At 32.6% G+C, this 24,690-nt stretch overlaps 4 protein-coding genes and 1 pseudogene across 5 annotated transcripts in view; 2 read left to right on the top strand and 3 right to left on the bottom strand.

The window, feature by feature from the left end:
• LOC111498918 (protein DEHYDRATION-INDUCED 19 homolog 4-like) overlaps positions 1–417 on the top strand; it is a 4,893-nt gene extending 4,476 nt beyond the window's left edge. The window contains exon 5 of one of the 2 annotated variants that reach the window (XM_023150276.1): positions 76–417. In XM_023150276.1, coding sequence (XP_023006044.1) covers positions 76–178 — 103 coding nt within the window. In that variant the 3' untranslated portion in view covers positions 179–417. Of the gene's footprint in view, positions 1–72 lie in introns of both variants that reach the window. The other variant, XM_023150275.1, reaches the window with a different exon arrangement.
• Positions 418–1,652: 1,235 nt separating this feature from the next.
• Positions 1,653–2,738, bottom strand: LOC111498919 (major allergen Pru ar 1-like). Its single transcript, XM_023150277.1, has 2 exons — positions 2,478–2,738; positions 1,653–1,956 (listed from the first exon to the last, which is right to left on the bottom strand). The coding sequence occupies exons 1-2, from the start codon at positions 2,656–2,658 to the stop codon at positions 1,658–1,660; spliced, it is 480 nt and encodes a 159-aa protein (XP_023006045.1). The 5' UTR covers positions 2,659–2,738; the 3' UTR covers positions 1,653–1,657.
• Positions 2,739–6,126: 3,388 nt separating this feature from the next.
• Positions 6,127–13,038, top strand: LOC111498916. The gene is made up of 7 exons (XM_023150274.1): positions 6,127–6,653; positions 7,685–7,882; positions 8,550–8,822; positions 10,718–10,820; positions 10,907–11,025; positions 11,903–12,079; positions 12,180–13,038. The coding sequence occupies exons 1-7, from the start codon at positions 6,363–6,365 to the stop codon at positions 12,963–12,965; spliced, it is 1,947 nt and encodes a 648-aa protein (XP_023006042.1). The 5' UTR covers positions 6,127–6,362; the 3' UTR covers positions 12,966–13,038.
• A 1,573-nt stretch (positions 13,039–14,611) lies between these two features.
• LOC111498917 lies at positions 14,612–17,106 on the bottom strand (annotated as a pseudogene).
• A 939-nt stretch (positions 17,107–18,045) lies between these two features.
• On the bottom strand, positions 18,046–23,167 carry LOC111499160 (probable protein phosphatase 2C 41). Its single transcript, XM_023150663.1, has 6 exons — positions 22,959–23,167; positions 22,150–22,420; positions 21,065–21,346; positions 20,120–20,237; positions 18,935–19,158; positions 18,046–18,357 (listed from the first exon to the last, which is right to left on the bottom strand). The coding sequence occupies exons 2-6, from the start codon at positions 22,384–22,386 to the stop codon at positions 18,154–18,156; spliced, it is 1,065 nt and encodes a 354-aa protein (XP_023006431.1). The 5' UTR covers positions 22,387–22,420; positions 22,959–23,167; the 3' UTR covers positions 18,046–18,153.
• Positions 23,168–24,690: the final 1,523 nt, after the last annotated feature.

The following is a 24,690-nucleotide window of genomic DNA, read 5'->3' as shown; positions in this document are numbered from 1 at the left end:
GAATTCACATCACATCAATAGAATATGTCTTCTTCTTTGCATAATCTGAAACCTGAACTTATCAATTGGCAGCAGTGTCTCGAGGTTCGCGGCTTCAGATAAGGATGAAAAGGAGAGGGCTCAGAAATGTGAGTTTGTACAAGGGCTGTTGATGTCTACTATTCTTGATGAGTTATGATTGGGTATAGGTTCGTCGGAAGAAGAGACCATGCCAGTTATAGTATGGAACCACGAGCGTAGGTTATATCGGGATGGATCAATCTGATTTGGATATTGCAGCAGGTGGCAATAGTTATTAGGTAAACTATGCAATGTTCTATTATCCATAAGTATATATGTGCATAAATGCAAAGATGGAAGCTCTTGTTTTTATCAACATTTAGTAATATGATATGATAATGCTACTCTTAAATCATAGATGGTCTCCAACTCATCCTCTAGAACTTGTAAGCTTTCTTGGGAAAATAATGTTGATCTCAAGCTGTTTTAAGTTGCCTAGACTTTGCTTCATGTTATGTTTATCCTAAAATCTTACGATTAGCCAGAAGTCTGGAATTGAAGACTGAAATTCGCATGATTTATGATTGAATTAAACAAAAGAATGGAAAATTATTGTTTTTAATTTTCAATAATTGCATGAATTAGGGTTTGGTAGGAAGGTTAAATCTAGTGATAGTTGATGAAACAGCTCAAGAAGATATTTGGTTCATGGATTAGGTTTTGGTTTACTTGAAGGTTCAATCTCTTATTCGTTTAGGTATTCATTTGGCTTCTCAATTCAACCACCTTACATACACTTTGTTAGAGGAAAAATTATTTCCCTTTTTAGCTTGTTTTGGATGACAAGGGTTTGAAACCCGACCCCGTAGTCCTTTGCCATATGCTTTAATCTCCTGAGCTACAGATCTCACCCGTTCTCTATTGGATCTGCTTCGAGGGTATACCTTAAAAAAATGAACATGCTTCGAGGGTATACCGTAAAAATATGAACATTTTCTTGTCTCGGTCATTTCCCATTTTTGAGTTAAAGAAAGTGGGAAAGCCTCTCTCTATAACAAATATTACAAATATGCCCTTTTTAAAGCTTTGCCTTTTTGTTCATTAACTTAATGTAAAAACTTTCTTAGGGTTTTCTTATTTGATCTTATAGTGAACTTTTAAATATATATATATATATATATATATATTTTGTCCAATTGGTCTTTGTAGTTTCTTTAGCTCTTAAGTTTGTGTAAAATTACCTCTAAACTTTCAACATGGGTGTAATAAATTTTTTACCTACCGAATATTTTATAAAATTCACAAGTTTTCTGCAAACAAAGTATAAAGTTTATTTATTTATTTTTATTTTTGGATATATTAAGAAATTATTAAATAAATACTAAAAATTTGATAATCCAAATAAACACAGATCATTTTAGGCAAATTCATTATTCAATTATTTTATTGAAACTTAATAATACGACTTAACATTCTTTCACCTTTGAAAATACAATCACAACTCACAAGCATAAAAAAAACCCCATGTGCACAATTACAATCAAACCCTTATTATAAGAAGCTTAAACACACATAAAAATTCAAATCCATACATGTAATTATATATTTATTTATTTATTTATATTAATATTATTTGAAATATATTTTGATTCTTGGTTTAGTTATACTCAGCAGGGTTGGCCAGGAGGTAGGCCTCGGCGGCTTTGAGAAGGCCCAATCCCTTTTCCTCGCCGATCTTGAGCTTCTGCTCGTCGATTTGGTGGTCTCCTTTGGTGTGGTAAATGCTTATGCTCTTCAAAATGGATCCTCCGTCAGGTCCCGCCGTTACCTTTAATTCCTTTGAAATTTGGTCTATATTGTCCGATAAAAGCTCCCCTTCTAACACCGTGTATTTGTAAGTCAACGATTTTTCGTCCACTACGTCCAGCCTGTGCTTTATGGATTTCACTTGCCCGCCTGCAAAAATATTTATATATACATTTTTTTTTTTAATTTTTAGCTTATGACTAATTACAATCCAATATAATCCAAGCTATAAATGAAATTAATTATTATTTATTTTATTCTATTCTTTTTTTTCATTTTATTTATTATCACTTTTAGTGTTTTTCTTTTAATTTAAGCCTTTAATTTTTTAAAAAAAATATAAAAATATATATTTAAAGTCACAGGACTCTTATCACATTTTTCTAATAAATTTTTAAATTTTAAAAATATTTAATAGATATTTTTTTAAATTTAAATTTGTGTATAACAAATTCTTAGCATATTTTACATTTTTAAAAATTAATTGACCTATTTGAGATAAAATTAATTTTTATAATAACATCTTAAATTTTTTATTTTGTATTTAATAAATTATTAAAATTTTAAAAAATATATAAAAATGTCTAACTCCTCAGACATAAAATAAAAAATTAAACAAAATTAGATAAGTTAAATCTATATTATTGTGAGTGATGCTAATTTCACATTACCGTGACTGAAGGTGATAATCTTGATGGTTCCGGGCCCGCCATCTCCTTCGACAACTTCAGTTTTGGGCTGATGTGGCACGATCTTGGGGTAAAGTCGGTCGGCATCAAGAATAAATGCCTTGAAGAACTTGGCCGGAGGAATGACGGTGGTCACCTCATTTTCGTAAGTGAAAACACCCATTGCTATCTCACAGCTTGGTAACTTTAGCAGAAGAAAAACAGAGAATTATTGGCTAATAGTAATAAGGCTTTGGATGTGAGCTTATGATGAAGGGTCACGGAAATGGTCTATTTATAGTTGGGAGATGAAGCTTGCAAATTCCATTTAATAATTAAATATATTTTTAAAAAATCATTTAAATTTTTAATTTAATTATTTTTAACGTGAAAATGCCGATAGCGTTGACGAAGCTCCATTTGATTTCCCATTGTTTATCACTAAATACATTTAGTCAAATTAAATAAACTCTTAATTGACTAATTAGGGATGAATCAATCCGTCTATCAGATTGAGATCGAGATCAATAGCGGAGACTCTTGGAACAGTTAGAGTAAAAAGTCCCTAAGTGAGTGTATTATGGTGGACCGTCAAGAGACCATTAAACACATCCGACAAGGTCATAGCAACGAGCCATCAGATGTTCAACAACATGCAGTTTTACAATCGTACATGAGTGTCGTAAGTTGTCGTTATACATTCCGGCGAGTCGTTTAGGTCTTCTCTAATTAATATCAAGGTTTTAAAAACGTGTATGTTAGGAAGAGACTTCTACACCCTTATAAATAATAGTGTTCTCGCTGGCACTGGCTCTTTTCTTCTACCCCTTATAAAAAATATTTTGTTCCCCTTTCCAATCGACGTGGGATTTCACAATCCACCCAACGTTCTTATTGGCACTCTACCCGATGTCTGACTCTAATACTATTTATAACAGCCTAAACCCACTATTAGCAGATATTGTGTTCTTTGTACTTTACCTTTGGACTTCTCAGGTTTTTAAAACACGTCTACTGGTGAGATGTTTCCACACCCTCAAAAAGAATACTCGTTCCCCGATCTTTTTTCCCTTATGAATTTGATTAAGTTGAACTTTTAAAAATCAAAATTCAATTAAGTTTGTAGGATGAAATTTTTTTTGTCGGGTCAATCTAACCAACTCAAAAATAGGTTAACACGCCACTCTAATCCTATTTTAATAATCATTATGAATATTATGAATTATTTAATATTTAAATTTTATAAATTTTTAGTTGTACATGTGAAAAGTATAATTTCTAAAATAATTAAATAAATGATTAATCTTCAAAAATTTTAATCCCAAATTTAATAGATATTACGTTATCCATGAACATTGACTATCATTTTGATCCATTATGTATTTATTTAATATTTAATTTGTTTGAACACAATAAAACGTTCCCCTCAGGCTACCAATATTTTAATCACTTCTAGAAGCATGAAGAGGACTACGACCGTTTTTAATAAAATAAACCAATTATGTATTAAAAAATTAAAATTTGACAAATTCTTCTACTAATATTTAATTAACCATAATGATTGCCTTAAACACTAAAAAAACTTTGTATTGAGCAATAATATATTATAAAAAAGATTGTGAAATTAGTAATATTTAAAAACAATATTCTCAAAATAATATTTAAAAGGGTAGATAGACAGTTTTTATTCATATATTGACAGTAGGAATTTTAAAAACGAGAAAGCCGTTGGTAAGAATTTTAAAAACGAGAAAGCCGCGGCATCCCTTTTCGGAAGACGGTTGAGTCCCCCCGTCTTTTGTTCCGTTCTCAAGTCCCTGAACTTATGAAGTCTCGTTTCGGTAGTAGACCAATTTGTTAACATCCCCCCGAGCCATTTTTTATTAACATAATGACACCGAGCCCTTGTTGCAGCCCGGGCTACTGAATCCGCTGCTTTATTTTTGGTACCAACAATTAAGAATTGTTTGCCCCTACTTGCTGCATAAAAAACTAAATCACAAGCTTCTGATAAAAAACGAGCAGTTCTAGAGAAATTCAAAAATGACAATATATATATTGTGGTGGGCTTGAACGGTTACAAATGCTTTTATAACCAAAATAATAATACCAAACACTTATGGAACTCCACAATGGTATGATATTGTCAACTATGAACATAAGCTCTTGTGGCTTTTCTTTGGGCTTCCCCAAAATATCTAACACCAATGGAGAGTGTATTTTTTTATTATAAACCCATGACCATTTCCTAAATTAACCAATATGGGACACTTTCATCCAACATGAACAACATGTTGATCTGTTCTCAATGACATGACCAAATATGCTATGATAGCCAACGACACCCCATAACTTGGGAGTTAAATACGAGTCATGTTAATTGGAATTCAAGATGATATTGGATGTAACATTGCATTAAGAGACTTTCATCTCGGATAGAGACAAGGTCGAGCCAAATGACTAAATATATGTAGAGGTCAGTCGGCTGTGTTGCAGATGATTAAACATGCACACGCAGGCACCGTGTGTGGTCGAGTTATCTCCTTCACACCTCACCACCAAAAGACCACTCGATCGACCATAAATGTTTGAAATACAAAATTTAAATTATTAGTTTATTGTGTTTCAATAGCAATTATTAAACAAATTTGTTTATAAAAAAATGTGACCAAATAAATGAGTGTTATTTTTATGAAATTATCTAAAATAAAATGCATTTATTTTTTATTTTTTATTAGCCACGCCTTAAAATTAGAACTTCCAAGATTTCGAAGTGGGCCACGTGTGCAAACGTGGGCCCACTTCAACGGGCTCCGATCCAATAACGGCCAGCTATTGAGATTTGTCGTTATCTTCTCCCGACCACTAATTTCATCCCTTCATCGTACAACACTCCTTTTATAACATAATGGCCACTCCATTCGTGGCTTCAATACTTTAATTCTACTTCCGTAATATTTCATTTTTAATAATAATAATAATAATAATAATATATATTTAATTTATAGTTTAAAATTATTAGTGTTCTTAAAATAACGAGACTTTGGACGTAAGTAAAATTAAGGTCGAGCTGTATGACTTGACCTAAAATAGATGCAAGCCAGTTGGGTGTACAAAGGATGGAACATGCATGTGCAGGCGGCATGTATGGCTGAATAAGCTTAGATTCCGCACGAGCGATGTTCAGTTGGCGAAGATTAACCTCGCCTAAAGTTCGACGAAGCCACAAAACGGGACGAAAAATGAATATGAGGATTAAGTTTCCCTTAAAACTGGTCATGAGCGTGTCAAGATCACGATGCCAAACATAAAAAGTAATTGTCTATTAGACAATATTTCAATAACATAAAAAAAAAAAAAATATATATATATAAATTTTGAAGTTTAAAAGTAAAAAAAATTAATATTTATTTATTTATTTAGGGTATAATTTAACCTAAAAAAATTAATATTTAAACAAAATGAAAAAATAATAATGTAAATAGCTAACAGTATAAACAGTACCCTTGACTTTATAGTCAAAACTTTGTTTTATGCTTTTATTTGGTTTCGGCGATCGGAATTTGTTATGGAAACGTCGAGCATACTTTTAGAATGACGAAACTACCCTTACTATCGTCGCAGACACCAAGCAAAGATTTATCTCTGCCTTTCCTCAAAACAAACGCAATAGTCTCTCCAGAATTTAGGAATCATATCCGCCTTCCTGAATATCTTCTTCCTTTGTTCTCCCTTCTCTTGATTCTCCAATTTCGGAGCCCTATATTCTATCGGCATTTGATTATAGGCACTTTTGTGGTTTTGTTTTTGTCTTAATTTGCAACGAAATCATCGCATTCGAGTTTGATGGTTTTTTTCTTGAGGTTTCGATCTCCATAATTCGATACCATGGCGGCCGGCGCATTGGCAACCTATGCGGGAGCCGCTTTGCTTATGTATTATCTTCTGAGCCGGAGATTGGCAGCAAAAGGTGATGAAGACGATCGGAGTGATAATTTGTCCGAATCGATTAGATCGGGAAGGAGAAGGATCTCTCGGAGGCCGGCTCAGGCGCCGGCGACGTGGTTTGAGACGATTACTACTCTATCGGAGACTCTTAGGTTTACATACGCCGAGACCTTGGGGAAATGGCCGATCGGCGACTTGGCATTTGGCATTAATTACTTGATGCGGAGACAGGTGCGCTCTTGTTTCCTTGAGATTTTTTGTTGTTCGATTTGTCAGACGCGACTCGCGATCTTTCACTGGACGACGCGCATTCGCTTTTTGTTGTTTTTTCTTCTTCTTCGTTTTGGTTCGTTTCAAGAGTGTGAACCTACACAAAATTCCGATTGAAGTTTGAGAGCCTCATTTCTTGTGCACATAAGGACGATGCATTTTGATTTTTGAGTCTTGATATGCCGTAATTTATTGGACGATTCTATGGTGCTTTTATTTCTTTGTTTGCGAATGCCTCTTGTTTTCCTTGTGCCAGAACTTGAAGGTGAATTTAGTCCTGAGGTTAATGTATATTTTGATAGTCTGGATTTAGAGATGTTTCTCTGCCACGAGTTGCGATCTCGCACTGTTCGACTTACATTCGCTTCTTGTTGTTTTTTGGTTTTCCTCATTTCCGTTCGCATCAAGAGTGTGACTGAGCTACATAAAATTCCAGTGGTCGGTTTAGAGCCTTTATTTCTCGAACGCCAACATAGGAACTTACTTTTTATCTATAAGATACTGGACATGTACTAATTTATCCTCACTGTTTTGGATTTCTGTCTCTTTTTTTCTTCTCTTGTTGTATGTTCGTTCATTTTGAATGCTTGCTGTTTTCCTTGAACTCAACGCGAAAGAGATTTTAGTTATGAGTTCATGGACTTAGCGGCCATGTTACTCTGCCACGACCATCGATCTTTCACGGTTTGACGTGCATTGTCTTGTTTCATTTCTTCCCCGTTCCTGTTCGTATGAGTATTCAGGAATATGAATTACACATTCCTGTGGTCGTTTAGGAGCCTCCGTTTCTTGCACGCGGATAGATTACGTTGTTCTACATTTAAATGTCTTCATATGTCGCAATCTATTGTTACCGATTTAGATTTTGTAGTGTTTTCTTTTCTCTTACAGATGATTGTTATTTTTCATGTACCGGATCTTGAAAGTGAATTGAAATCAGTTCCGAGATCATGTAATTTTTGTATTTTGGACTTAGCGACGTTACTTTGCAGGGTAATTTACAAGTTGCTAATGTGTATGCGGGCAACGACAGTGTACAACTCAGAGGTCCTGAAATTATCGCAGAGTTGAAGAGTTTCTTGCGGTTGCTCACCTTCTGCATGCTTTTCTCTAAGAAACCGTTCCCAATTTTCTTAGAATCTGCTGGCTATTCTCAGGAGGATGTGCTTATTCAGAAACCAAAAGCAGGGGTATTTAACCTTTTAAAACCTTCCTTCTTTAGATTCTGATCCTTGTAAATCCATTTCAGGTGTACTCATCGTGGGATTTGCTTATTTGTGCTCTTTAATAGGCCATATCACCATTTTTTCTCTGCTTAGCAATTTTAAAACCATCATTCTTAATGTTCTTGTAGGAAACTTGTAACTATTTTCGTTTGTTTTTAGTTTTTTTAAATTAAGCTTTATAAACATTACCGGGAGTTTTCTTTATTTGTTGTGTCTACCTTAGGGCGTTTTCAAAATTCAAGCCAAGTTTTAATAACTTAAAAAACATAGTTCTTGTTTTTGTGTTTGAAATTTGACTAAGAATTTGAATATTTCCTTCAAGAAAATGAAAACCATTTTAAATAAATTTGGAGAAAAGAGTCCAATTCTAAATAACCAAAAACCAAAAACCCAAGGTCTTAAATGATCATTGTAGTTGAAATCTTGCTAATTCCACAATAATGTGATGGCCCGTAGTTTTGATGCTTGCCTTTATTCGTAATATGTGAATATCTTCTTCTTCTTCAATGATCACTTGAGTTGTAGTAGTTTTAGAAACTCCAAGCTTTATTGTTTCCAGTCGTTAGAATTCTTAATCTGGGTTGAGTTTTTTACCATCGTTTTTAATTGCTGCTACCTTTACTAATTGCAGATTTTGAAGCCTGCGTTTACAATAATTCGTGACAGTAATTCAAAATGCTTCCTTCTACTGATTCGGGGCACTCATAGTATCAAAGATACATTAACAGCAGTAACTGGTGCAGTGGTTCCTTTCCATCATTCAGTTTTACACGATGGTGGAATAAGTAATCTGGTTTTAGGATATGCACATTTTGGGATGGTTGCTGCAGCTCGTTGGATTGCGAAGCTAAGCACTCCACGCTTACTCAAAGGTCTCGACGATTTTCCCGACTACAAAATAAAGGTGCGTTATTTTCTTACCTTCCCTGGTTATTTGATCTATCTATGCGTATGTAAATTCAGTTAATTCATTGTTCTTCCTTTAGACCTTGCACTGCCCTGTTTCCTTCTACTATAACCATGTTTTGCCTGCCGCATTTCATCATAATCATGTTTGAATTGATAAATTATATTTCATCATAATCATGTTTGAATTGATAAATTGTATTTCTTTCCCCAGATGTTTCCGAGATGCTTTCTGTTATTCTTTGTGGCTTTTTTTTGTTAATTGTGAGACCTTTTAGTTTTGATATGTTTAATTATATATTTGGCTAAAATTGGCTTGTGCTGTTGGTGATCATTTTTTAAGAAAACTTTTCTATGTTCCCTTCTCATGGATATCTATATATATATATATATACATAGAAAAGTTCATTCCATTTACATAGAAATGAAGCTTTGATCCAAGGCGGAATGATATGATATGAGTGAGTTGTGTTAAGATACTTCTTTCTTTAAATTGACTATTGCTATTGGAAACAAACAGTCTTTAGGCCTTGACTCCGCTTATCTCTCTAGGTGCTGCATTACTGATCTTAGTACTTTTTTTGACAAAAGCGGGTAACTGGTAAAAGAAGAAGATGTTCTGTTTTCACGAATCCAAATCCAACTGACAGTATATGTATATATACATACACACACACACACAAGTGTATTAAGAGAGAAAAAACCAAAAAACAACCTTATACTCTCCGAAAAGAAGCTAGGGGAAGCATTCCAATTGCTTAAAATTGAAGAAAAGTTGTAATTACAAGAGAATTTCCTATGACTAAGACCCCACCAAGAAGCTAGTAATCCGTACACTTCTACAAAAAAGCTCAAGATAGAAGGACTAATCTTCGTAGATCTTTTGATTTCTTTCCAACCATATGCACCATAAAAATGCCCTAGCCGCACAATTCCACAAAATATTTGCCTTCTTGGACACTCTCCATCCTGAAAAGGCTTCAAGGAGATGTTGTCTGATGCTAAAATCCCAATTTCTCACCCCAATAGAGAAAATATCTGGAAATTTCTTCTCCTTGAGTTAAATCTTTCCAAACAGAAGGTTACTCCCTTGGTTGGATTTAAAGTCCGAAAATCAGAAGAAAAGGTTATAATTCAGGGCTATATTGAACCATGGTGTGCCTTAGGCTTTCCCTCTAGATCTCACTATAGATGCTCGGCTTTCCCTCTAGATCTCACTATAGATGCTCGATGTGAGATCTCACATCAATTGGAGGAACGAAGCATTTCTTATAAGGGTGTGGAAATCTCTCCTTAGCCGACGCCTTTTAAAAATCTTGAGGGAAGGCACGAAAGGAAAAAACAAAGAGGACAATATCTACTAGTGGTGGGCTTGAGTTGTTTCAAATGGTATAAAGAGTAAGATATTAGGCTATGTGCCAGCGGCTCTCAAGGGGATGAATTGTGAGATCCCACATCGATTGGAGAGAAAAAGGAATGAAACATTCTCTATAAGGGTGTCGAAACCTTTTTTTAGCAGCCACATACCCAAACCATCACGGGGATGAGGGCCTAGTAAGGGCTATAATCCAAATAGTTAAAAAGGCTTAGAGAAAATGGATTTTAATTTTGATAGCCTTCTACCTTCATTTTTTCTTGACAACCAAATGTAAGACTAAGACCGTCCTTTCTCCCTCCTCTGGACAAACATAATCTTGAGAAACAATTGTCTGTCATTACAATCTTTCTAACACTTGGAATCCTTCTCTTATGAATTACAAAACAAAATAAAGAAAAATGCTCTAAATAATAATAATAATAATAATAATAATAAATCAATAAAAAGAGTTGGAATGTTTATGTACTTTTGGTGAAGAGCACATTTGTAATGGCATAGATTGTTATGATATCCAGATTGTTGGGCATTCTCTTGGTGGAGGAACCGCTGCTTTATTAACATATATTCTTCGAGAACAAAAGGACTTCTCATCTACCACTTGCATCGCATTTGCCCCAGGTCTGTCTGTTATTATGCTTTAACAATTTCTGATTCTTATTATTCTTATTATATTATTCTTATTATGATTATTGTATTTTTTGTAGCGGCTTGTATGACATGGGAGTTGGCAGAATCGGGTAAGCAGTTCATCACAACAATTATTAATAGTTCAGATTTGGTTCCCAGCTTCTCTGCGGCTTCTATTGACGACTTGCGATCTGAGGTAATTAATTAAATATTAATATTTCATTATTTACTATTTCCTTTTCCGAAATATTTAACTTCTAAAAAATAAAAAAACAAAGTTTGTTTTTTTAAAAAAAATATTGGTAGAAAGTGTTTTTACGAGCTTAACAATCTAGTAATTTCAAACTTCACCGCTGTACTTTTTGTTCTCTAAGATTCTCTCCCTCACCAATGGCAAAATAATAATAATAATAATAATAATAATAAATAAATAAATAAAATAAAAAATAATTTTCTTTCTTCTCTCTTTTGCATTTCTCATTAACGTTTGTTTTTAAAAAAGGCTTTTAATTTGGTTAAAATTATTAAAAAAAATGTATACATTTTTCTTTAAGAACTTACTTACTTTTTACATTAAACTTATTATACCTATTCAAAATTTTCTAATTTGTTTCTCTTAATTTTCCCAGTTTTCGACTAATTTTTTTTATATAGCTTCTTTCGCTTATTGCGTATCAAAATTTTAATCTCTTACAAGCTGTAGATAAGATCTAACATTTTTTTAAGACTAGATTCCTAATATTTCGACTCTTTAATTTGTACTCCCTAGAATTTATCCCTAAAATCCTCTTCTCAAATAATGCATTTCTGAAAAAGTTGGTTCGAAAAACAACCAATTGAAAGTTAAAATAAATAAAAAAAAAAATAGGGGCAAAGAGCAAAAAAAGTCTACATTTCCTGTTTTTTTTTTTCCAGTGAAAAATTAATTAAAAATTGCGTGGCTGTTAAAATAATTTCACATATTTTGTTGATATTTTTATAGTTTTTTTTTTTTATAAATGCTATTGTAAATATGATATAATATTTTTATAATTATTTAAATAATTATTATTCTTACGAGTGGTTATGATTAGGTGACAGCATCATCGTGGCTGAATGATTTACGAGATCAGGTGGAGCGTACCAGGGTCCTCAGTGTTGTCTACCGCTCTGCGAGTGCTCTGGGCTCACGCCTTCCATCCATAGCTACTGCCAAAGCTAAAGTCGCCGGCGCCGGCGCCCTTCTCCGCCCAGTCTCTACCACCACCCAGGTTTCTTCTTTCTTCATCAAGAACTAAATAATAATAATAATAAATAAAAGGAACAAATCTGTTCTTAGTTGTTTGATTTGGCATTGACGTTGATTTTTAGACTGCCGTGAAAAGCGCGGTTGTGAGAACTCGCTCCTCTCTGGCTTCCTGGTCTTGCATGGGCGCCCGCAGAAGAAACGGAGGCCTTTTACCCAATCCCACAGAGGAGTTGCCTGAAGCCCCTCTGAGAACTGAAAGAAAACACGAATCACTCATTGCTGATGATGAAGTTACAACTAATAACACAATTGTAAAGAAAAAGAAGCTAGAGTTTGGCTCTAGCTCGTTGGGTGATGATGATAGTTCAGATCATGACACCGATGATGAGCGGCACCACCTCATCAACGAAGATAAAACCGTTGCCTCCTCAACCGATGTCGACGACATTACCGATGGTGAGTTGTGGTATGAACTGGAGAAGGAACTGCAGCGACAGGAGAAAAAGACCAGGACCACCACCGATGTTATTACTCGAGAAGCCAATGTGGCTGCAGTAGCCAAAGAAATCGTAGAAGAAGAGGAGAGTATGCTTACCGAAGTGGAGGGGAGCAGTGAAAAGCCATTGTCTTCTCTGGACGCTTCTGAAAACATTCGTTTCTATCCTCCTGGGAAAACCATGCATATTGTTTCGGTCCCCTCATCGGATTCTGATAATAGTTTCGTTCATGACAATGAGATTGTGCAGGAAAGAGTTGGCATATACGAGACGCCAAGAGGATTGTACGGTAAGCTGCGTCTCTCTAGAACAATGATAAATGATCATTACATGCCAATGTACAAAAAGATGATAGAATTGTTGATCAACCAACTTGAAAGAGATGTATCAAGCAGCAATTACGAAATGTAAATAAATAATTTCATAAAGTGGTTTGATTGAATCTCTATATTATAAACGAGAAGATAAAACTGTTAACAGTATTGATGTATCCGATACACCCAAGTAATTTCTTACATAATTATTACATTAAAATCTTGTTTTGATCCTTCAATTATTATCTACAAAATTTCATTTGATTGCAATTCATTTCAATTATATTTTTAAAAATGTGTTTTAAGTTTTTAAAAACATTCCATGTAGAGATTCGATAGAATAAGATCATTGTAAACAACAGTTTTTTCCCTTTATTTTTCCTATCGTTTTATAAAACAAATCTCTAAAAATGATTTGGGAAATGATGTTTTGCATAAAACTTTTTTAGTTTTTTTTTTTTTTTTAAAAAAAAAGTCTGTTTCCAAATCATCATTACTACTAGTCCATAATGCATAGCAGCAATTATTTAAAAAAAAAAAGAAAGAATAAGAAACCTTTACCTTGTTACTTTCCGAACCCAAAATGAGGCTGGCAGGCTTCAAGTAATCTTCATGGCAGCACTTGGCAGAAAAGAAGAGAAGGCTCGTATCTAATCTCCGCTAATATCTGAAGAGAAGGGCATCCGAGTAACTACACTAGTAAACCGTTGCTTTGAAAGTGGTTTTCTCCAACCCCACCACACTGAAAAGCGACTAATAAATAATGTCCACATNAAAAAAAAAAAAAAAAAAAAAAAAAAAAAAAAAAAAAAAAAAAAAGAGATAATAAGAGCAAATATATCTGGGTTCAGTTTGGTTAGGTTATAAATCATCAGTTAAAATAAAAAAATTAAATAATAAATTTGATCCACTATTTATGAAGTTTTATCCAATCATATAAATGAAATTCTAACTTTTTTTTTTTCAAACCATATACTAAATTCTAACCTTTTCCAAAAGGTTGATACCAAATTTGNAATTTAACAAAAAAAAAAAAAAAAAAAAAAAACACCCAAATTTGTAGAAGACTAAACCAAACCAAATTAACAGACTCTTGTGAACCAGTTATAAGTTATAACCAAACCGCTTGGTTTTCTAGGCTTCGGGCTTATTAGGCCTAATTCTAAAAACTACTTTGAATCAAATTTCAAATGAACATTCAAAATTTAATGGTTTTGAGCCTATAAATATCAAAATGTTTTTACTATTTCTTCCATCAGGCATTTGATTTTTTTTTTTTTTTAAGAAAAAAATCAACATATTCATGCTAAATTAAAGGGATATTATAATATAATAAAATTTTCTATTCAATTAGGTTATTTTATAACACATCAATAAAAAATCGAATAAAAGAAATAGACCGATCCAAACCAATAATTTGGTTTTTTATTTGTTTTCTATTATTTGATTATTTGTTATCTTTTNGTGGGGTTTTTTTTTTTTTTTTTTTTTTTTCTTCTTCTTTCAGTTTTATGTACACCGCACACAAGAACATTCATGGATTGGCAAGGTTCTAGGCTTGGACCATAGCAAAAATGAATTCTTTAGCTTAATACTAAGTTCATGGATGGTTTGGATTCATTAAATTCTTAACAATGGCTAAGATATAAATTATTGCTTACAAACCCAACATAAAGACAATATGTTAAGATTGTACCTCTCCAGGCTTCCAAGGATCAATAAGCCTCCTCTGCAGTTCTTTTGTTGTGGAATATCAACCGCCATATCGGAACTTGAGGGATTCTGGAGGCTCCTCTTCCATAATGCCTGAACCACTAGAGGCTAAATATTCATGGATGGTTGTACTGCGATCTCCAAGGAAAGTGTGATTCAGAAAGTTGTTATAAGCTGTTTCACCCAGGTTTTTTGCAGCTAAAATACTATGAAAATATCAGTTTACATGAACAAATTACGAACAAAGTTATTCCCAATATTTCTATCAGAATCAAAACTTTATGGATCAGACATCAAAGTACAACAGAAACACATTAAGAAGAGTGAAATCTAGATGCTAAACAATTCAGGAAAAGAAACAATTTACTGATTTTTTTAGAAAACTACAACTTGTCTAATTTATTTCTAACAAGCTACAAATTAAACAGCCTCAATCAGTTATCAGGCACCCATGGAGAGTACACAATCATTGACAAGAAGATAGATTAACTAAAAAAATGAGTGTTTCATGCTTCGATATACTTCGATATAAACGTAGAAATTCTACCTTCACTATTATAGCATATATATCTTTTCTTTTAAAGGATTTAAAATCTTTAGAGAAGAGAGCACAGTGGGATATAAACTTGTTTTTTTGTAAGTTTACTCATAAGAGATAATTATGATCAATAGCGTAGGTTTTCTGATAAATCTAGAGCAGCATTTGAAATGCTAAACCAAAAAGATTTTGTACACATACAGTTCATAATTAACAGAAGCATGCGATGACGGTCCCAACTTCTATAGATATAAAGTATAGCAGTGGACCTTGAACCAAATTAAACATTGCCTTAATTCTAATGTTTCATGATGAATCCTGTTGCTATTCTAGGAAAATATTTGCTTGGAATGCAGAAGGTGTACTGCAAAATTACTTACCAATGTCGAAGATAGACGCGACAAGGTAAGATATCATCTCTCCAGATCTTGTCAATAATATGACAATCATAATGCTGAAGAAAAATGTCCTTATTTCCTGATATTAGAAGATATAAGCTAGCAGTTGGTAGAAATTCTGATTTTGTAGTAGCATTTCTTTTGTCTCAATTTCTAGACTTCTACTTTGACTTCCATAATCATTCATGAATAGTTTGGTATAATTGAGAAGGATAGTTTTAAGAGTACCTTTGCATCTCACTTGGAAAAATTCCTCATCAGTTGATCGAGAACAAAGCACCTGCAATGTAACTATAAATCATCAATCGATTACTAAATACTGCGCTTGATATTATCATGTAAAGAAGAGTGATCTAAGAGTGATCCAGAAATACTAGTGACTACATAATCATCAATTATCACATACCGCTGGTTTATTATATAGCTTTCCATCTAATGTTTCAAGTAGAACCTACATCAAAAACATATTTCTCAAATAGTACCATCAAAATCGGCCTTAAAGAGTTCATCAGATATAAGATATTGGACAGGAGCCAGTCACTTACAGCTAGAAATCGAAACTCAATCTCTCTCTGTATAAACGCTGGAATCTGAGAGTGTTAGGCAGCATAAACGAGATTAAGAAATTATTCCTCTTCACATCAAGGTTCAATTATTCTAAATGAAGTTCTGTTAATGTTACCTCAGACTTCTTAATCTCGAAAACCGTCACAATGATAGTCTCTCCTTCGCAAGGCTCAGCACACAAGCTTGAGATCTCCTGATATTCAGACGTATAGCATGTCGTTAAACATTATTGCCAGATTCATTAGATTAGAACAGAAACTGGACTTGAAAACTGAAAGGAAAATGGAAGAGGAGAAAGACAGTCATCAATTATTCATGTATCTCACTTCTCTTTTCACAAAATTTCTCCGTATCCAATCAGATATACTACAAATAAAACAGTAGGCACAGAATCTCAAGAATAGAAAAACCTTGGTTTCAGGTTTAGCAATGCCACGCTCAAAGAATATACGAGCCACATTTCCGAAAACGCGTCTGAAGCCGTTCAATCTCACCACTCTAAAATTGATCAGTTCAGGAAAGGTACTTCACGCACTCCGCTCTGCTTCAACAGAGAGAGAAATTAAACACACAAACCGGTCACAATATAAAATCAACCATCGTGACTACGAAACGATCAAGTTATTATCTCAATCGTACATACCAGAGAGAAGAGAACCAAAGCCACAAACGGAAATGAAATCACCGCCGGAGAAGATGGCTTCAAAATCGGACTCATCTCGCAGTTCCTTCGGTTCTGCTTCATTCACCATGGAATTCGACATTCCGCTGTTCAACGACGCGTTGATCGGAGATATCTCCCGGAGTTTACTTCGAAGAACGAGACTAGAGCCGGAGCAAAGAGGAGAGTACGCACTACAGAAAGAGAAAGGCAACGCAATCTGAACCTGAAACTCGGAGCGGATTGGGATGCGAAGCGGAGTGCCCTAGGCAGAGAGAACGATGAGCGAATTGGAGAGCGAGTCGATCAGTCATTGGCCGCAAGAATCAGAAACTCAAACAATAGCGTAAGTGCTTCGTACTTGGGGAGTGACTTTAGGGGAGCAGGAATTAGGATTTGTGATGACTTAAATATGGTATGCGATAAAATAAGTTAAAATTTTTGCAATTTTTATTTTAAAAATTAAGTTTAATATCACATATCTCTGGGTCTATTAGAAATAATATTTCTCATTCATAACTCCATCATTTTATCATTTTACACTGAATTAGCCGATAAGAGATTCCCTCCCATCATTTTACACTGAATTAGCTAAGGAGATACTCCCTCCCAACAATTCTTAACGAGTCAAATATGTTATTATTAATATAAGTATAGCCGAACAATAATTAACATGTACTGTTTTCACTTCAAATCTTATACCCTTCATTTATGGTGTTAAAAAATATATATCTATTAGTAGGTCGGCCTTAATGTATATTTAGAATATTTCAATTCCCACCTCCGTGTGTATTGCGTCTTTGTTTCAATTCAGGTCAACGAAGTCAACTTCCTTTCTTGCCAACGAAATAACCTATACTTTTGTCGCTCGTGCTACTTCTATGCATACTCGACTCCAATGTAACCAAAGATTTAGATACATATTTTGTGATGGTTTTTACGGACCTATGATTCCATAATTTAAGAATTATTTTAACGATCTTTAATATTTTAATGATTTTAAGTTTGTGATGTCTATGATTTATTTTTATTTCATAAAGTTTTTAATATTTATTACCCCTTGTTACTTAATAAGTTGCTATAAATTGTCTTGAATATTATATGATTAGTTTATAGAAATTACATAATTAATAATACAAATAAGGTATATAGTACTTAAATTAATGAAAAATAAGTTAACGCTTTCTTCCTATTTAAATATGGCACACTTAAGTATAATACGCGTGCCTTTATTATTCAAAGTATATCTATATATATATATATGAAAAATTCGACTATAATATGCTCATAACATATATTCTAAACTTTTAAGACCTTATATGATAAATATTCCTATCCTTATAGTGTCCAAAAGGCTATGAAGAGAATATTTAATCCACACACAAGGAAAATGAGTCTTATATTATACCTATATATTTACGTCTAGATCATTTTTTGTGGGGGAAGCATTAAAAAAGAGGCAAATAGCCGACATGTCGTCTCTTGCAATGCCTCGTTTCTTTGATTTCCATGCACGAGCAGCACAGTCCACTAGTTTTTTGGCCGACATTTCCCTATTTGACGTTGAAGAAACTATATGAACTGCTTCTTGATTCGACATGACGTCCCATACCTGTGTAAAGAAACCACAAGAACAGATGTTAAAAAAAATATTAAAAGAATTAGAAAAAAGATTATGTTTTTCAAAAATTAATAAATGCCAAATATATACTTTCATACATAATGGTGTTTTTTTTTCATTTTAATCCCTATTATTTTTAAATTTTTTACATTAAATCACTTAGATATATAACATTTTTCAATGATAATAAATACTAAAATTAGTTAATAATAACATTATAGATTATCTAACATAATAACATAATATTTAAATTAGTGGAGGGAAAAAGAAAATTCAAAATTTCTAATCAACTTCATTTAGGAAAAAATTAAAAATCACTTTAATTCTAAATTATTTTATAGACATAAATTAAGTTTAAAGTGTTAATGACCATATAATTAATATGGTGATCTAAATTTCTATTTTAACACTGTCACATCATTTCATATCTCAATTTTCGTGTAAAATTCTTAATAGTTTTAAGTAATTTTGAAACGTTTATTAAATTCAATAATATTATTTATAATATAATCTAAATAATGACAGGGACTAAGAGAAAATAAGGGAAAAAGTGGAGTGAGAGGCGTACCCCATCGGTGGCCACAATGACGAACTGATCTCCAGAGGTAATGGTTCGGTGGCTAACATCAGGCACAGAAATGAGGCCGTACTGCTTGGTGCAGTAATCGCCGAAAGCTCTGGAAATGGCCAAACCTGGCGTGCCCGAGTTGGGAGTCCACACTCTGTAGACCCCCGGCTCGTCCTTTAAGCATACCACTCGCCCTCTCGATTGTTTTATTCTCTCAGCTTCCTCTGCAATTAACACAAACCCAAGCAGCCCACTTCTCAAATTCCCATGCATATTATTATAACTAATGTATGAAAAACAAAACAAAAGCCGATTGATTAGTTTAGCTAAACACATTTTCATGGGTTTCTTCCTCATCGATTTGGCTTTGGCTTTGTTGGATGATGAAGTCCAGGCTAATTTTAGGGAATGATCATGAGTTTATAATCAAAGAATACTCTCTCCATTAGTATGAAGCTTTTTAAGGAAGCCCAAAACAAAGCCATGAGAGCTTATGCTCAAAGTAAACAATATCATACCATTGTGGAGAGTCAGTATTTGTCTAATATGGTATCAGAGCCATATCCTAAACTTAGTTGTGCCAATATATTGATAAATCCTCAAATGTTGAACAAAAGACTCCAAAAGAAAATGAGTTAAGTCTTCTCGATGGCATAGCAAAAAATGACTAAGACTCCAAAGGAGTCGAGACTCGATTAAGGGGAGGTGTTGGATGATAAAAGTTCCACATCGGGTAATTTAGGGAATGATCATTGGTTTATAATCAAAGATCATACGATTGTGGAGAGTCATGTTCGTCTAACAGGGTGCAAATTCTTATATATTTATATATATTTATCGTGTAATTAGCCTCTCTTTCAATTGTATCTTCTGAAGTTTTCTTCAAGATTTTAGAACTCAGCATGGTAGGGAGAGATTTTTACCTTGGATGCCTCGTTACTATTTCTAACCAATGTGGGACTAGCATGTTTTCTCTATACTAATTCCATCAAAATTCAAGCCAAATTTTAAAAACAGAGAAAATAGGCCCTATTTGATAAAGTTTTTATTTATTATTTTTTAAAATTTGATAATAAATTTTTGAAATTTGATATCAAAGTTAAACAGTTTGAAAGATAGAAATCATAATAAAAAAATTTAAAGAATACGTACAATCTTCAAAAATTAAAAACAAAAGGGTCTGACCAGGCAAATTAGGTTTGAAATCAACGGAGAGTTGAACTGGTTTCAAGCAGCCGTCATCAGAAGTTACCGCCAACACAGCTCGTGAATCGCCAGCATTTGCAACCACAAGATGTCGGCCCTGAAATTCAGTTTCAGACCAAAACAAGCAAGAACAAAATCAATCAAACCCCCAAAAATAAATAAAAATAGACATTAACCTAAAATACTACATCTCTGTATGATATTGTCTATTTTGACCATGAGCTCTCTTATTTTTGGTTTGTATTTCCTAAAAAGGATGTATACTTATAATAGATTTATGATCATTCACTAAATTAACCATTAATTAATGTGGGACTGACTCCTAATAATCCACAACAATCCTTCTCTCCAACAAATTACACTATAAGCCTCCCCTTAATCGAGGCTAGACTCCTTTTTCTGAAGCCCTCGCACAAGGTACATCTTTTGTTCGACAAAATCATTTTTTACTACACCTTCAAGGCCCACAATTCTTTGTTCGACATTTGAGAATTTTATCTATTAGGAATTATGAATCTCCACATCACGATATTGTCTACTTTGAGCATAAGCTCTCGTGGTTTTGCTTTGGGCTTCCCTAAAATGCCTCATATCAATAGAGATGTATTCTTTTATTGGTAAACTCACTCACTCATGATCATTCACTAAATTAACCAATTTGGGGCTCACTTCCAATAATCCTAAACAAGTATGATATTATCCAATTTAACCATAACTTTTCATGGTTTTGTCTTTGATTTTTCAAAAACATCCTATCAATGAAGATTGAAGTTGTATTCCCTACTTATAAATTCAGAATTGTTCTATCAATGAAGATTAAAGTTGTATTCCCTACTTATAAATTCATGATTGTTCTATTAATTAGTCAATGTGGATTCCATCCCAACCATCTTCAACAACGTACAGAAATCAAAACTTAATTACCTGTTTAACCACAGTTAAAGCAGTTGTGCCACTGTAAAAGGAATCAATGCGAGGGTGTTGCTTGAGCTCCTCATCAATGGCGGCATATGATTTTAAGCAAGATTGCTTCCATATGTTGAAAGGAAAAAGGTTTTGGTCGGCTTCCATGGAAAGGTTTTGCTGCCAATTGGTCAGCAATTCAACAGGCAGAGACTTTCTGACCTGTTTGCTAATCATGTGGCCCCAAGGACCATGTCCATCAAAGATCCCACAGAAAACTACGTCTCCTTGGCAACCATAGTCCTGCAATTAAAGCCACACCATATGCGTCAAAAAGATAAACGTGTTCTTTGGATCAAAGTTAAGAAAATTTTCAGACCCAATTAAGAGTTAGCATGAAGTTAGATGATAGATCTAAATTTGTGTAAAAATAAGAAGGAAAAAACATTTTATATCCTTCAACTTTTTGTTATTTCTTTATTGAGAATTTTTGATTTCTTATGAAAACGGATGATTATTCATTTGTTTTTCACGTAGTGTGAAATCGAAACATTGAGAAATATCCAAAAGAAAGGATCCCAAAGAATCGATTTATTATTCGACATTTGAGGATTCTATTGACATGCCTACCTTTAGGACATGACTCTGATAGTATGTTAAATGAATATGATATTGTTCAATTTGAACATAAGCTCTCGTGGCTTTACTTTATTCACAAAAAGCCTAATACCAATAATTATAATATTCCTTGATTATAAATTCATGATTATTCCCTAAATTAATTGATGTGAGACTTTTATCTAACCTTCTTAACTCCGAAGAAAATAAGTTAAAAGAGGTTCTTATTTTCATAAAATAGTAAAAGAAAATTTAAAGAACTAACTTCCAATCTTCTGATCTCATATTTAATCTTATCTGGTCGAACTTAAAATAATAATTGCTCAAACTAATCTTGATTAAAGCGGCTTTTTTAAGTCATGATCATATATTTTATACAAACATGGATGAACATAATAGGTTCACATATTATAATTTAGGCAAGTAAAAAGGAAGAAAAAAAAGAATTGATGATAAGAGGAAAAGGAAAAAGAGAGAGAAAAAGGTACCTCCCAGACAACAAGAGAATCTTGATTGATTCCTTTATTTCCTCTTTTCGTGCAAACATAAGCCATATCATCAAACTTGCTGGTTTTAACACTTCCGGATAAACAAATCATGGATTTGTTCCTTTTCGCCTCTTTCGCCATTTCTCGAGCCGCTTCTTTCTCGCCGTCTTCATTACTCTTTTTCTTTATCGACATGTTTCTGACCATTCCTTCAATAACTCCCGGAAACAGCACCATCAGTCAAGCCTCACAGTTCAAATTCAAACCCGACCTTCAAGAAGAAATATGGTTAAACCTAACATTCTTCAAACGATTCTTCATTATATAAAAAATATTCTACAAACAATTCTTCATTATATATACANAAAAAAAAAAAAAAAAAAAAAAAAAAAAAAAAAAAAAAAAACACGATGTTTCCCTCTGTTTTCTCAACTCTAGTTCTAAACTGTGAACTGAAATGTTTTCCGAAAAAAAAATCCAAACAGTTTTAACATATCGCGAGTTTCTAAGATCTTAAAACTGAAAACAAAATCGAAATCAAATGAAATTAGCCCTAAGCTCTGATTACTACATGTTTAGAGCTCAGGAAAAGGGGAAATCTCGAGAGGTTAAATTTTCCGGGACGATAAATCCAGAAAAGCAACCAGAAATTTCGTATAAATGAATCGAAATACTTAACCGAGTCATAAATTTTCATTTCAACTCTCTTCTCTATTTCAAGGCAAACATAGAAAAAGAAGCAAAGAATCGATTTCAGTTGAATGATTAAGATCGCATCGAAGAAGAACACGAAACTAATTAAAGCGTACCAAATCTGAAGTGCCGCCGGAATCGTTTAAGTATACGGCAAGTTTATATGGCTGAAGTTTGAAACAACCTCTTGAAAATAATTGCCTCCGGCCGGAATCGGACACTTCCCGGCGAGAGCAGATTTCTACTTGGAAACTCGAAGCTTTGCGTTCGTTGATTCTCCATCTTTCCGTCTCTCCCTCACTTGTATATTCCGAAGCGATCTTTACGTGAATGTACAATTCGTTACCGTGGGCCTCAAGGCGTACAGTGTTATCTTATATGAAAGTACGATAATACCCTTCTTTTAACCCCAACATCTCTGGGTAGTCTGGTCAATTTGAAAAAGATGCAATTAAATTAGGAAATCACGTCACTGCCCATTGTTATCTAGATATTAAATTATGGTATTATTGAGAATATTGTTTTTTTCGAAACAATATAAAAAAAAATAAAAAAAAAATTAAAGAGTGGGTTAGCTCTTACAATATCTAATTTATTTTTGTTTTTAATTAATTTTTTAATTTTTTAATGTTAATTTAAACCTAGTTTTATAACCTTCAATTTTTTTAAAATAAATTATTTTAAAATTCTTTCTTAGAATTGTAATTTTAAAAGACTACGTATAAAAAATAATAATAAAATTAAACAAAAAATATTTCATAATTATCGACGAAACTTAATATCATTCTATATTTATCTTTAGGTTAAGTTACAAATTTATTAATTCTGCGTCTATATTTTTATTTTTTTATTTTTTTTCATTTTTTTCATTAAAAAATTATTGAAGATGAAATTTCATGAGAACCCATGAAAATATAAACCACTACTTTTAATATCATGAAAAGGAAAACTGAATAAGAAGGAATATATTGATAGGGAATAAACATAATATTTTTCTGAATTAAAATTAGACATCTGGCCAATTTTCATTGGCGGACAATAAAGATGAGTAGTTATTATTATTTTTTAAATTAAATAAAGTCATTTTTTTTAATTATAATAAATATTTATTTCTGAAAATACCATTAATACAAAAATGGTAAAAAAAATTAAATAAATATAATAAATAAACGTGGAGTTTAACCTAAACAATGGGCAGATCCTTTTGTCGTTACATGGACTTGGAAGCTAATTAAACAAAATTATCGGAAGCTATTTTAAATAAATAAATTACATGTCGGTATTAAATTATATAAATAAGTTAATAAATTTATAAAGAAAAAGTTGAAAATAAATTAAAATATAATATTTGTGTGGCTGAGAATTGGGAGGGATTCACTTGGAGCCAAAGAAATAGGATAAATTATTGTTATTATTTATTATTATTAATTATTATTATTATAAATATCTTGGATTGGAGTTGTTGAACAAGGTATTACCATACAATTTGCTTGTCTTTTTCATTATTTAATAATTTAAATTCCTTTTCAATATTTTATTTATAGTTGATTAATATGACCATTCAAAAAAAATTAAATTTATTGAAAATTTCATAAGAATCACGAATTGAATTGCCCTCTATTTTCCAATAAGATTTATAAAAAAAAAAACAAAAAATAGAGAAAAAATTAATTTTTTTATTTTAAAAATTAAATTTATAAATAGAGAATTTAATTTTCTTTAGAATTTTTTGTTAGTAAAAATTATAAAATAATGACATTTTAAAATGTACAAATATAATAAGATCATTTATTTAAATGTGAATATTTTCAAACTTTTAATAATTGTTTTTTTTTTTTTTTTTTTTTT

This window comes from Cucurbita maxima, unplaced genomic scaffold (genome assembly GCF_002738345.1).
Source record: "Cucurbita maxima cultivar Rimu unplaced genomic scaffold, Cmax_1.0 Cma_Scf00026, whole genome shotgun sequence".
In the NCBI taxonomy this organism is placed as follows: Eukaryota; Viridiplantae; Streptophyta; class Magnoliopsida; order Cucurbitales; family Cucurbitaceae; genus Cucurbita; species Cucurbita maxima.
The sequence above is the reverse complement of the archived record's forward strand: the minus strand, read 5'-3'. Positions and strand labels throughout refer to the sequence as shown.

Excerpts from the sequence above, each read along its gene's own strand:
- LOC111499160 (XM_023150663.1), bottom strand. The coding sequence starts at position 22,386 with ATGGTGCTGTTTCCGGGAGTTATTGAAGGAATGGTCAGAAACATGTCG. Across the intron at positions 20,238-21,064 it reads CTTTAACTGTGGTTAAACAG|GGCCGACATCTTGTGGTTGC; the intron begins GTAATTAAGTTT and ends ACTGAATTTCAG. Across the intron at positions 19,159-20,119 it reads TTTCAAACCTAATTTGCCTG|AGGAAGCTGAGAGAATAAAA; the intron begins GTCAGACCCTTT and ends TGTTAATTGCAG.
- LOC111498919 (XM_023150277.1), bottom strand. The coding sequence starts at position 2,658 with ATGGGTGTTTTCACTTACGAAAATGAGGTGACCACCGTCATTCCTCCG. Across the intron at positions 1,957-2,477 it reads GATTATCACCTTCAGTCACG|GCGGGCAAGTGAAATCCATA; the intron begins GTAATGTGAAAT and ends ATATTTTTGCAG.
- LOC111498916 (XM_023150274.1), top strand. The coding sequence starts at position 6,363 with ATGGCGGCCGGCGCATTGGCAACCTATGCGGGAGCCGCTTTGCTTATG. Across the intron at positions 8,823-10,717 it reads TTCCCGACTACAAAATAAAG|ATTGTTGGGCATTCTCTTGG; the intron begins GTGCGTTATTTT and ends TATGATATCCAG. Across the intron at positions 12,080-12,179 it reads CAGTCTCTACCACCACCCAG|ACTGCCGTGAAAAGCGCGGT; the intron begins GTTTCTTCTTTC and ends GTTGATTTTTAG.